This window comes from Gastrolobium bilobum, unplaced genomic scaffold, assembly GCF_033153095.1.
Source record: "Gastrolobium bilobum isolate Gb01-03AN ecotype WA unplaced genomic scaffold, APGP_CSIRO_Gbil_v1 utg1377, whole genome shotgun sequence".
In the NCBI taxonomy this organism is placed as follows: Eukaryota; Viridiplantae; Streptophyta; class Magnoliopsida; order Fabales; family Fabaceae; genus Gastrolobium; species Gastrolobium bilobum.
The window spans coordinates 9,816-22,690 of NW_026899985.1; the positions used below are offsets into that span (position 1 = coordinate 9,816).

The 12,875-nt window shown below is 34.8% G+C and overlaps 1 protein-coding gene across 1 annotated transcript; it reads left to right on the forward strand.

The window, feature by feature from the left end:
• Positions 1-1,031: 1,031 nt before the first annotated feature.
• On the forward strand, positions 1,032-9,405 carry LOC133294650 (uncharacterized). The gene is made up of 2 exons (XM_061493360.1): positions 1,032-1,400; positions 9,141-9,405. The coding sequence occupies exons 1-2, from the start codon at positions 1,086-1,088 to the stop codon at positions 9,273-9,275; spliced, it is 450 nt and encodes a 149-aa protein (XP_061349344.1). The 5' UTR covers positions 1,032-1,085; the 3' UTR covers positions 9,276-9,405.
• The last annotated feature ends 3,470 nt before the right edge of the window (positions 9,406-12,875 follow it).

A 12,875-nucleotide genomic window follows, 5' to 3' on the forward strand; every position in this document is an offset into this window, starting at 1 on the left:
AGCGAGAGGCTTGGGAGGATTTTTTCTCTCTTAATCTTCAGCAATGGGTGTTGTCCAATATCTCTGAGGATCGTAATTGGTCCAATTTGCCATCATGGCCTCTTCTGTTTGGTATCATTTCCTGTTTCATTTGGCAAGCTAGGAATAAGAAAATTTTTCAGGGATCTTCTGTTCCTGCTTATGGCACTTTTAGAGCTGCTATGGTCTATGGTGAAGATTTTTCTTGGTCAGAAAACATGCTTCGGGTTGATGGTCTTGAGACTAACTCGAATAAAGAGAAATTAGTTTCTTGGGTTTTTCCTTCGGACCCTTGGGTTAAGCTCAATGTGGATGGGTCAAGTACGAATAATGGAGAAGCTTCTGCTTGTGGGGGTGTATTTAGGAATGCTAGTGGAAGGTGGCTTGTTGGCTTTTGTAAAAATCTTGGCTGTGGTAATGTTTTGTTAGTAGAACTTTGGGGTTGTCTCCTTGGGCTTGAGATTGCATGGAGGAAAGGTTTCCGTTTTGTCTGGCTTGAAGGTGATTCCTTAGTAGCCCAGTTTTTCATAAGAGACTCTAACTTGGTCTTGCGCATAAGGAATATGCTGGATTGGAATTGGAGGGTTAGAATTTCCCATATTCATAGGGAAGGGAATGAGGTTGCCGATTGGATGGCCTCTTTTGCCTACTCCTTTGATTGGTCTTTACAAGAGTTTGACTCGCCTCCTTCTGGTTGTCGTGACAAACTTGAAAGGGACTATGTAGGAGTAGTTTGGTCTAGGAGGTGTTCCTAGTTTCTTTTTTTGTTTTTGTTTTTCTGTTCCCTGTTTGCTTTTCAAAAATATCATGTTACATAATCTAGATAGTTTTTCCTACTCAAACAAAAATATACGTGGGTCCCACACATATAATAAAAATAAAAAGTAAAAAATGCTGGTGCGAAAACCAATGGGTGAGTGGGTAAAAAACTTTATATCATGTTACATATTATTAGTTTTTTCCTATATATAATGTATTTATGTATCAATGCAAACTCTTTAACTTCGTTTCCCTTCCTTTGCTGCTATTACTATTGCTATTGATATCTCCGCCGCTTGAGCAACAAAATGGCGAAAACCACCGAAATTGTGGTGATTAAAGAAGCGGAAGCAGAAGCAGAAGCAGCACCAAAACAACAACCCATAACAAACCTTTTTTCTTTGTTCCCTAAGTTGAACCTGCAACTTCCTTTTCTCAATCCAAAACCAAAACCTGATGACAAACCCAGCATCCCAAACAAGCTGAACCACCAGCAGGAGTGTTCCAAGCCCAACGTTGTACGGTTTCCGAAAACCCAAGTTATCGTTCCTCCTTCTCTTGAGGCTGAACCTGACGCTGACCAGTTTCATAACAAGAATTCCAATCCTCTCGTACGCTGGCAGGTATTTCCTCTCTCTCTCTCTCTCTCTCTCTCGAAATATATATATTCTGTGAATGCAAAAGCAAGTTGGTGTGGATTTCAATATTGAAGGGATGAGCATGAATTGAAACGTTTGGTTATGATTTTTGAATATTAAAGAAAAATTGCATCGCAAACAAGTGGGACTTAGTTATGAGATTAGGGTTTAGGGTCTCTCTGAGAACTTGTAAACATCTGGATGGGTCGGTATATGGTCCGTTTGTTTTGTAAGCGCTGGAAAATGAAGTGTGATGAGTGGAACCTTTCGTTTCTTGATCAACTTAATTCATGGATAAAGATTGAAAGTGAAGTTTTACTTCAGACTTGCTTGAGATAGAATGGGATCAATTAGCATTTGATTGATATATTGCCTCCATGATTCTTGTTGGAAGTTTATACCAACTTTTTAAACCTGTCAAATTATTTTCTGTCATTTATGCTGTCTGACTACTTTTTTTTTTTTAAAGTGTTACCAGTCATTTAGGTAATTAGTGCTTTATATTGCTTCTGATGCCTATTGTGTTTTCAACCCCAGGACTGGTAAATAATCAAGATCTTCCATTCTGTCTATGGATAGTTTAGAAATGGGTATTAAATTTTTTGGAATAATGTCAAGTGAAGACACAGTTTTTTTTATTCAACTTGTTGTGTCAATGATATGGGGGAGGGAAAGTAAATTTGCATTGATTTTGTCTTACATGAGTAAACTAGGATTTGGATGATGAAAAGATTCTCCGAACCTATGGTGGTTTGAAAGGTTCCCATCATACTTGTATGATGATTTGGGGCCTTAATTATCCTTTTTATCTTTTGTTTTTGCCACGAAGAATGATTTTTCACAGAAAATAGCCATGAAGAATGACTTTTCACAAGCAGTAATCATAAGGTTATTGTAGGCGCAAACATAAGAAACCACAGTTGTTCAGTCATAATATGATTGAGTGAAGATTTTTTTGAAACTTTATGGTTGGTTAACAATAGTGACTAATATACTACTAAGAAGGTTGCACACTTGCATTCATTATGATATTTCTTGATGTATCATTTGTATACGGATAGTTTTATGTATAGTTTGGGTGCCTAGGATTAAGGACTCACCCATCCGCCCCACCATCAGCATTACCAAACTTGAAATCCCCTCCCTGCCTGCGTCCCTACTGTGGCTGGGGTAGCTGACCCCTATCCACTCCATTTGGTTAGTTCTCCATGATGATCCATCCTTCTGGGAAAATTTTCCAATCCTAGCATTGTCACCAACAACTGACCATCTTCCCCTGCATGTTTTGTATGCACATCGACATTGTCAAGAAGGCCAACAGGAAGTCAAGGAGTGTTGGAAAGGGAGGGGTGTATTTATAAGCATACTGAAAGAGACTGGTGATAGGAAAAATAGGCGGTTATGGGTTTGGTTTGAAGTTCAGGGAAGATTCAGCTTGTGTCACATGTGAAAGTTCTTAGATTAATCAGATTAAGACCTTTTACTCCGATTTTCAGTTTGATTAAGTGGACAGAATGATGCTGTTATGGTGACATATTAAAGAAAGATCCCTAGAATTGTTATGTGAGTGGCTCTCCCTTTTCCCTCTAAATAGAATCGCACCGCACCAGTGGGCATTCTTTTACCCTGTTTGTGATATCTTCCATGTATAGGGATCTTTTTCTTGTTTTCCTATATGTTGTAAATAATAGTTATTTTTTTATTTATTAATTTGTTTGTTGTATTGGGCCAAGCCCATTAGGTCAAGTATTAGGTCTTTTATTCTCTATAAATAGAGAACCCTTTGTACAGATTATTTACAATTCTATAATATATCAGAATACTCTTTTTCAAGTTGGTATCAGAGCTCTCGATTCTGAGGGTTTTGCTTCCGCAAATCACCGTCTTTAAAAACCAAACCCTATTTGCCTCTCGCCGCCGCCGGGAAAAAAAATTTCGGGGACCTTTTAGACCGTGAGGTTCCCTATTTCACTCTGTTTTTCTTAGATCTATCATTCTACGGAGGTTTCTTTTTAATCAGACGACCGGAACAGCTAAAAAAAAAAAACGCGGTACTGTTCATCGCGCACTGTTCACGCGGCACAGTTCATCGGGTACTGTTAAAAAAAAAAATTTGTTTTTTTGTTTTTGTCTCCTCTACCCGGATCTGTGTTTTCTCTCTGATCTGACGTCGTTTGGGTGTACGTTGTGTGTTCTTTGGTGCTGTTTTTCACTCTTTCTTATCACTATGGCCAATTTATAAGATGGTTCTCCATATGTGAATATTCAGCAAAGAGAGTTGGATCAGTTTAAACCCGCTATTGATAATATGTGTAAGCCATCTGACCGTTCTTTGATCTTGTCTGGTAAGAGCACACGTTCTACATCTCTTCTTGCTTATTGCACTGATTTTAAAACCTCATGGATTTTGGATTCTGGTGCAACTGATCATATGGCTTGTCGTACTGAGTTTTTTCGTTCTTATCATCCTACTGTTGGTAGTCATACTATATCCGTAGCTGATGGATCCCATAAATCAGTTATTGGTTCTGGTAACATTCAAATTCAGCCTTTCTTGTTTCTTAAAAATGTTCTTTATGTAACTCAGCTTTCTACTAATCTTATCTCCACTCAAAAACTTACCACTGATTTGAATTGTTCTATCACATTTTTTCCTTCTCATTGTGTTATTTAAGATCTTACCACGAAGAAGACAATTGGAGTTGCTAATGAGCATGATGGGTTGTATCATCTCCTTCCAGAACATGCTATAAATAATAGCAAAAATCAGTTATTAATGACACGTCATCCTTCTACTGCAGAGTCTATGATTTGGCTCCATCACAAGCGTCTGGGGCATCCACCATTCAGTCTATTGAAGTCTATGTTTCCTTCTCTGTTTCTTAATCAGTCGGTTGAGACCTTTCATTGTGATGTTTGTGAATTTGCAAAACACCATCGAGTGTCATTTCCTGGTAGCACTATTAAAAGCAGCAAACCTTTTTCTCTTATCCATTCTGATGTTTGGGGCCCTTCTAAAGTGCATAGTGTTTCAAGTGCAAGGTGGTTTATTTCTTTTATTGACGATTGTACACGGGTAACATGGATATTCTTGATAAAAGACAAGTCTGAAGTACCAGGGATATTTATTCGGTTTCATCACATGGTTGAGACTCAGTTTGGTAAGTGTATTAAAAGACTAAGATCTGATAATGGTACTGAGTACGTCAACCAACGCTTGTCACAATTCATTTCAGACAGAGGTATGATTCATGAGCTCACATGTGTTGATACCCCTCAACAAAACGGGGTTGTTGAAAGAAAAAATCGTCACCTCCTTGAAGTTGCTAGAGCATTACTTTTCCAGATATCTGTTCTTAGTTCTTATTGGGGAGAAGCCGTGTTAGCTGCAACCTTTTTGATCAACCGTTTACCTTCACGGGTCCTTAACAATACTAGTTCTATTCATTCCATGACTTCCTTCTTTCCTTCTGTTCCCATATTGCAGAGCCTTCCACCAAGAGTGTTTGGATGTGTTGCCTTTGTCCATGTTCATAGACAACATTGGAGTAAGTTGGATCCTAGGGCTCTCAAGTGTGTCTTCCTTAGTTATACCCCTTATAAAAAAGGATACAAGTGTTATCATCCACCAAGTCGAAATTTTTTTGTTTCTATGGATGTCACCTTTCAAGAATCTGAATCTTATTTCCCGGGTCTTCATCTTCAGGGAGAGAACAGTTCTTCAGAAGACTCATCCCCTTCCTTCTTTGAGTCTGGATCAGTCTTGTCTACTCCTACACCTCTTCCTAGTGTGTCTGCTCCTGGTGTGTCAGAACCTTCAAATACATCAGTCTTGTCTACTTCTACACCTCTTCCTAGTGTGTCTGCTCCTGGTATGTCAGAACCTTCAAATACACCTGAGATATAAATATTTTGACACCTGAATTGGTATATCAGAGGAGGAAACAACCCATACTGTCTCACCAGCAACCTCAATCGTCTGAATCACTGGTAAGTCCTGAATCTCCTGTTTCTTCTGAATCTCCTATTTCTGATTCTAATATTATTGCCTCTCGTGATTTGTATTTCTTCTGATATCTCTAATGACTTACCCATTGCTTCTGCTTCTGATGACTTACCTATTGCCCTAAGAAAAGGAAAAAAATCTTGTACCAAGAAATCTTGTTCCTCCTGTCCCTCTTGTACTCAATATCCTATCTCCCATTTTGTTTCTTCTACTAATCTTTCTGTGCAGCACAAAAGCTTTGTTTCAGCACTAGATTCTATTTCAATCCCAAAATCAGTACATGAAGCATTGAAAGATGGGAATTGGGCTCAAGCCATGCAAGAGGAGATGAATGCGTTGGAGAAAAATAAAACATGAGAGGTTATTGATAGATCCAATGGAAAGAAAGCAGTAGGGTGCAGATGGGTGTATGCCCTGATAGGGGTGTTCGCGGTTTGGATTGGATCGGTTTTGAAACAAAAAACCATCCGATCCAATTCCTTCGGTTTGGTCATTACATCATCCGATCGGTTTGAATTTTTTTTCAAATCCGATCCAATTTTTTTCGGTTTGGATTGGATCGGTTTTCGGTTTTTTGAAAAGCCAAAAAAACAAAAATTATAAGAATTATTTTTAGAAAAAATGAGGATGTTTCAAAACATTTCAAACGTACTTAACTGATTAGTGGAAGAACAAAACCTGGGGGACTAAACAATTAGTGGCAAATCACTAAAATCTTTTAGAAATCATATGCAAATAACGATTACAAATAGAATATGAAAGATGCAATTTATATTATTCACCACCATATGATTTGTATAATAGAATAAAGAAAAAACGAACCCAAAAAATGAATCAGAGCGAAACATCAAAATATACAGTTGTAGAGTTGTATATACAACATTTTAAATATAAGTGCAGAGCAAAATAAATCAATGGGCAATGACTTTCTTTTATTTTGCTCTGTATATATATACAACGAAAAATGAACGCTTAGAATGAATTTTATTTTTTTTATTTTTAAAAACGCTCTCAACATAGATGAAATACAAAAACAAACCGTGAAGACCAATGGGCAATGACCTTAGTTATGGAAGAACATAAGTGCAGCAATGTTGAGGAAGCGACGACTGAGGACAGCGAAATAGACAGGAAGATGCAAATGATATGGTGGTGAGAGACTGAGAGAGTGAGAGACTGAGAGAGCAAAACGACGACAAGACCCTCACCCACAGATGCCACTGCACTGCCAGAGCGTAAGTTTGGATGAATTAGGTTTAGCATTTTTTTGGGTTTCACTTCAAAGCTGATGGGCTAATGGGTGGGTTTATAACTTTGGACTATTATTTGGGATAGGCCCAATTTGGTAGAAAATAAGTTTGGATCGGTTTTCAACATCCAAACCGAAAACCGATCCAATCCAGTAAATTTTTTCGATTTTTTTCGGTTTTCGGTTATTTCGGTTTTTGGTTTTTCGGTTCGGTTTTTGCGGTTTGAATCGGTTTGGATCGGTTTATGAACACCCCTATGCCCTGAAGTATAATTCTGATGGCACCCTTGAGAGATATAAAGCTCGATTAGTAGCCAAAAGTTACACTCAGACCTATGGCATTGATTATGAAGAAACTTTTGCTCCAGTTGCAAAGATGAATACGGTGAGAGTCTTGTTATCCCTTGCTGCTCATTACAATTGGGATATAAATCAATTTGATGTGAATAATGCTTTCCTTAATGGTGAGTTAGAAGAAGAAGTCTACATGGAAATTCTTCCTGGTTTTGATTCTGTGAATGGAGAAAATAAAGTTTGTAGATTAAAAAAGGCCTTGTATGGATTGAAACAGTCATCTCGTGCCTGGTTTGGAAGATTTACTAAGGTTATGATGACCTTAGGATACAAACAAAGTCAAGGAGATCACACTCTTTTCTTTAAGTACTCTCAAGATGGGAAGCTCACTGTGCTCCTTGTATATGTTGATGATATTATTATCACATGTGATGATTTTGTGGAGAGACATTCTGCAAACAAGACTAGCATCTGAGTTTGAAATTAAAGACCTTGGGAAACTGAGATATTTCCTAGGGACAGAAGTAGCTCATTCAAAAAAAGGAATTTTTATCAGCCAGAGGAAATATGTTCTTGATCTTCTCAAAAAAGCAGGAAAGCTCAGGTGTAAACCCTCTAATACTCCTATTGAGCAGAATCACAAGATAGGCTATGAAGAGGAGAGTCCCCAGTTGATAAAGGACAATATCAACGGCTAGTTGGGAAATTGATATATCTGGCTCATACTAGACCAGACTTAGCTTATGTTGTTAGTGTTGTCAGTCAGTTTATGCATGATCCAAAGGAGAAACACATGCAGGCAGTGGAGAAAATTCTTCAGTATCTTAAAGCTACTCCTGGTAAAGGACTGTTATTCCGACGTGATGGAGATCTTTCTTTAGAAGTCTACACTGATGCTGATTATGCTGGATTTGTGACTGACCGTCGTTCTACTACTGGTTATTGTATGTTTCTTTGTGGTAACTTGGTGATGTGGAGAAGTAAGAAACAAGATGTGGTTGCCAGATCAAGTGCAGAGGCTGAATTTCGAGCTATGGCTCAAGGTATTCTTGAGTTACTGTGGCTAAAAATTGTACTTGATGATCTCAAAATAAAATGTGAGAGACCTATGAAGTTGCTATGTGATAATAAGTCCGCTATTTGTATAGCTCATAATCCAGTTCAACATGATCAGACTAAACATATCGAGGTCGACCGCCATTTCATTAAAGAGAAACTTGATAGCGGGTTGATTACCACTCCATACATTCCCACTGGACGTCAATTAGCTGATGTATTGACAAAGGGACTTACTTCAGACAGATTTCAAGAGCTTACTAGCAAACTGAGGATAATAAATATCTATTCCTCAGCTTGAGGGGGAGTGTTGTAAATAATAGTTATTTTTTTATTTATTAATTTATTTGTTTTATTGGGCCAAGCCCATTAGGTCAAGTATTAGGTCTTTTATTCTCTATAAATGGAGAACCCTTTGTACAGATTATTTACAATTCTATAATATATCAGAATACTCTTTTTCAAGTCTATATGATCCTTGTACTTTGTAGTTCCCTACGTAAGTTGGAATGTTGCATCTTAACCTTAATATGCCTTTTGGGGTGTGGGTAATGAACTCATATTTAATCTGATGGTCTTGTTGGTAATATTGCGGTCCTTTGCTAATAAGGCTTTTTATTAATTGATAAAGAACTATATTCAAATAATTTGTAAGCCCTTGTTGATTTAGTTTAGATAATAAGGTTATTCATGATTTTGTTTCTTATCTTTGGTATGCTGTAACTAATGGATATATTAATACTCTGATTTCTTTTTTTAATACTCTGATTTCTTTTTTTATTTGTCCTACTGATGATTATTTTTTTAAATGAAAATTTTCATAAGATCGTCTGAAGCTTGTTGTTCTCAGAAAAATTTGTTACTTAACTACTCAAGTTTACGTAAGAGCAAACCCCGAAGCACAATACTCCTGATTTTGTGAAGCAAGGATGAGAGTTGATTGTATACCGTCTTATTCTTACATTTTTTTAAAGATATTGTTTCACTCGACCAATATTGCATAATGAGCTAGTCTAGAGACAAGATATTTGTGAAATATGTTGCTTAGCCTAGTTATTCTGCTTCAAAATTGGGATAACTCCCTGTCATTTTCTTACAAGGTTACTTTATTTGATTCCAGATTTATGCATTAGGAGGGTTCCTTATTTCAAGATGGATTTGGGCAAGGTGGAGTGAGAGGAGGGCTCGAGGGAATTCTTCTAATGATGAAGGAAGGCAATCTGGTGATGGTCGTCGATCTTCAGATAATGAGTAGAATTTTTTATTAGATGTATACAATGCTACTCAAATATTTTCACATAAATTTGTTTTGTTTTGTTTGCTAAAAAGTGCCAAATGTTGTAGAAGATGCTCTTTGTGATTTACCAAGTGTTGACATTGATTCTTTCTCTCGTTTTTTTGTGCTTGAATGAATCCTCTGCCACCGTAGGGAAATAGGAAAATATTTATGGTACTACTGCTATACCATTCACTCAGTGCATCTATCCAATAAGAAATGAGGAATGACTGTTGAGTTTGTATGAAAAGAAGAGAAAAATATTTTTTTTATCCAAGTATCAGTTGTTAAATGACAGATGTACCTACTATAGATATATAGAAAATGATCTCCCACCATAGGTATTAATATCAGAATATCTTTCTATGCATTTCTAGAATGTGAGCAGGCCGTAACTAACCACGACTTGCCCGAGTTGTTGTAAAATTCATATAGAATCTAGATAAAAATTCACAACTTGCACCACAAAAGCTGAATATAAAAGCCTGACCTACGAGCCTTTGGGCTTGACTTATATTTTTTAAATAAAATAATACAAATACAAATGACTAATTTTTTTAAACATAAATGTACTTTTTTTAAGGGATATAAATGTAATTTTCTTAAAATATATCAAAGACAAGTTTAAATTAATTCGTTGAGAGAGAATGTGTATTTTTTGTCTTTGTGGAGAACAACAATTAAAGTGAAAGAGAGCGTAAGGGAGATGTAGTTCTTTAAAAAAGGTTTTTGAAAAAATAATAATATAATATAATGTGGTCCTATTTTTTGGAAAATTTATTTGACCAAATCCTCTTTACGAATTTGCCATGCGTAGCTCTCGAAAAGTTATATGCAATAAAAAAAGCACTTGATTCGGACATCTGAGTCAAAAGTTATTGTCTTCTGAAGTTATATGGTAAAATAGGGATAGGATCAACTTACACCGGTGTAACAATAATAAATCTTACACCAAATCTTAACCATTGATTTCCGTGCATCCAATGGTTGAGATTTATTGGAAATTAAAAATTAATTAATGAGTGAGACCTAATAAATCTTAACCGTTAGATGTAAAAAATCAATGGTTAAGATTTTGTGTAAGACTTATTATTCTTACACCGGTGTAAGATGATCCTGCCCCGGTAAAATATCTTAAATTCGAAAAAATTTGGAATTTTTTTTGTCTGAATCCGTTTCAATGAGATGTCATTACATAGATCTCGAAAAATTATGTGGAATCAAAAAACAAATCACTTAATTCGGACACCCGAGTCAAAAGTTACAATCTTCCGAAATTTTATGATCAAAATATTAACTTTTTGTGTCACATGTTACCGCATGAATGGTGCAAATTCGCGCCTGGTTAGGGCACAACTGGTCGTGTTGCATGAATGGTGCAAAGTTGAGCTTGGTTAGAGCACAACCGGTCATGCCTGTGTGAGTCGTGACTTTGCATCATTGGCACCTCCATGAGGGGCAACTTGTTGTGCCCACTAAGGGTGCGACTTGTTGCGCCCACTAGGAGCGCAATTCAGTGCAATATATTCGTAAATTGGTTTGAAACAATTATATTTTCATAATTTTTTATTAAAATAAAAATATTGATTTTTTTGCCCTAATTCGGTTAGTTGTAGAAATGGACAAGGAAGGGATATTTTCTTAGGTTTCTATAATTTGTTGCATTAGATCACTAACCCAAACATAGTTATTCTCGTGCGATTTTTAGCAAGTTTTTCTTTCTTTTATCAATATGTTTTTATAATTTGTAAATTACATTTTTAGATTGTGTTTATTTATTCATTAGCTTGTATTTATTTATTACACACTAGTATCTATACTTAAAATATTACTTGTTAAATCATTTAATTGGAGAAATATTTTTTAAAATATTAAAGGAGACATTTTGCGAATTTTTTTTATAAAACTCAATTCATCCCTCTTGAGTATTGAAGTCATTTGTCCATCAATTCATGTTACTTATATAATAGATGTGTTATTGAAATTAAGGATTGAGTTTACGGATTATTTTCTTTTTTTAGAACTTCTTGTCCAAATGTCAACTTCAAGGTAAACAATTTCTTGATAATTCTCTGATTACATATATTAAAAAATAAATTGTTTTGAATTTTAATACTGATTCAATTAAAGAATATTTTAATAATATAAAAATATGTAGAGTAAACTTAACTGAATTGACCTTGAATCTTGCAATAAAATTCTTTCAAGCTTTTTATATTCATATTTTATTGTGTTACTTTTGTTTTGTTTATAAGGAGAGATTATACTTATTAAGTTTGCCATCTCTTACCACATTTCTTATAAATGTCATATAATATCAAAGTAAATTTTTTTCTCTGTCAATCACTTTCCCTCACTTTTTCTCTCATTTTTGTTTCTATCATGTTTTACTCACGAGTGACCGTTATCCAATGATAGAAAATAAGGTAATAAGAAATAGTAAATTTACTAAATAATAGGTATAATCTTCCTTTTATTTATAATATAATTTTTTTTATTTTTACCCCATCTGGGTCCGCCATCGGCTGTAACTAACCCGTAATTGGCTTTTTATATTCAGCTGTTGTGGGGCAAGTTGTGAATTTTTGTCTACCATAAATCGGGCAAGTCGCGGTTGCTAATAATGACTTGGGGTTAAATGCATCTTTTATTGTATTAAATGGCTAAGGTTCACGATTTCATGTGGATCATGTTTATATTTTTATTGTTGGTTTATTATTTCTCATATTATATAAAATAAATTTATATTTTATATATATATATAAAAATATGTAAGACTTATTTTTTTTTTCTTTTTATATAGTTCCACATGAACCTCACATATTTTATTTATGTAGGAAATAAACCCCTTTATTATTTTATGCATGCTCCTCCATCCTCACGTGATGTGTGGAGAAAATTATAAACTAATTAACTACTATACTAAATTATTAATTTATCTAATAAAAAAAATCTTATTCATAAAACTGATCTTAAATAGTAAAACACACCTTTTTCTATTAGGAAAAAAAAAATAACGTTCTAAGAAAGTTGTTAGGTTATATTATAAAGACAGAGATTATGGAATTCATATTTGTTTTCAAAAAATAAAACAAGTACGATCTTACGGTCTTTATCTCTAGTTTCTATCTCTATAGTATAACAACTTTCCTATAACATTACACTTCTATTTCTCTATTTTTTACGTGAAATGTTTTATTTGAAAAAATATAGGAAAAATTTCAAGAAAAATCCTATAACTTTTTTCATAATCATTAACCTCTCCTAAAATTTTGAATCATTTATCTTTCCGACTTAATTTTTTTTATCATTTATCCTCTAAGTAAAAAGGTAAGTGATAAAGAAACTTTAAATTATGAGATAAGTGATAAAAAAATTTAAATAAAAATATAAAAAATTTAAATTTTTTGTAAAGGAAGTAAATAATAATTGAGAAAATCCATAAGAGCTTTTTTTAAAGTTTTTCCAAAAATATAATAATAATAAAAGAAGTTTCTTTTGGCTGTGCGTGTTACATACAATATCGTTATCGTTATGTTGGCTGTTAGAATTAACAGCAACAAGAAGCAATAAGCCAAT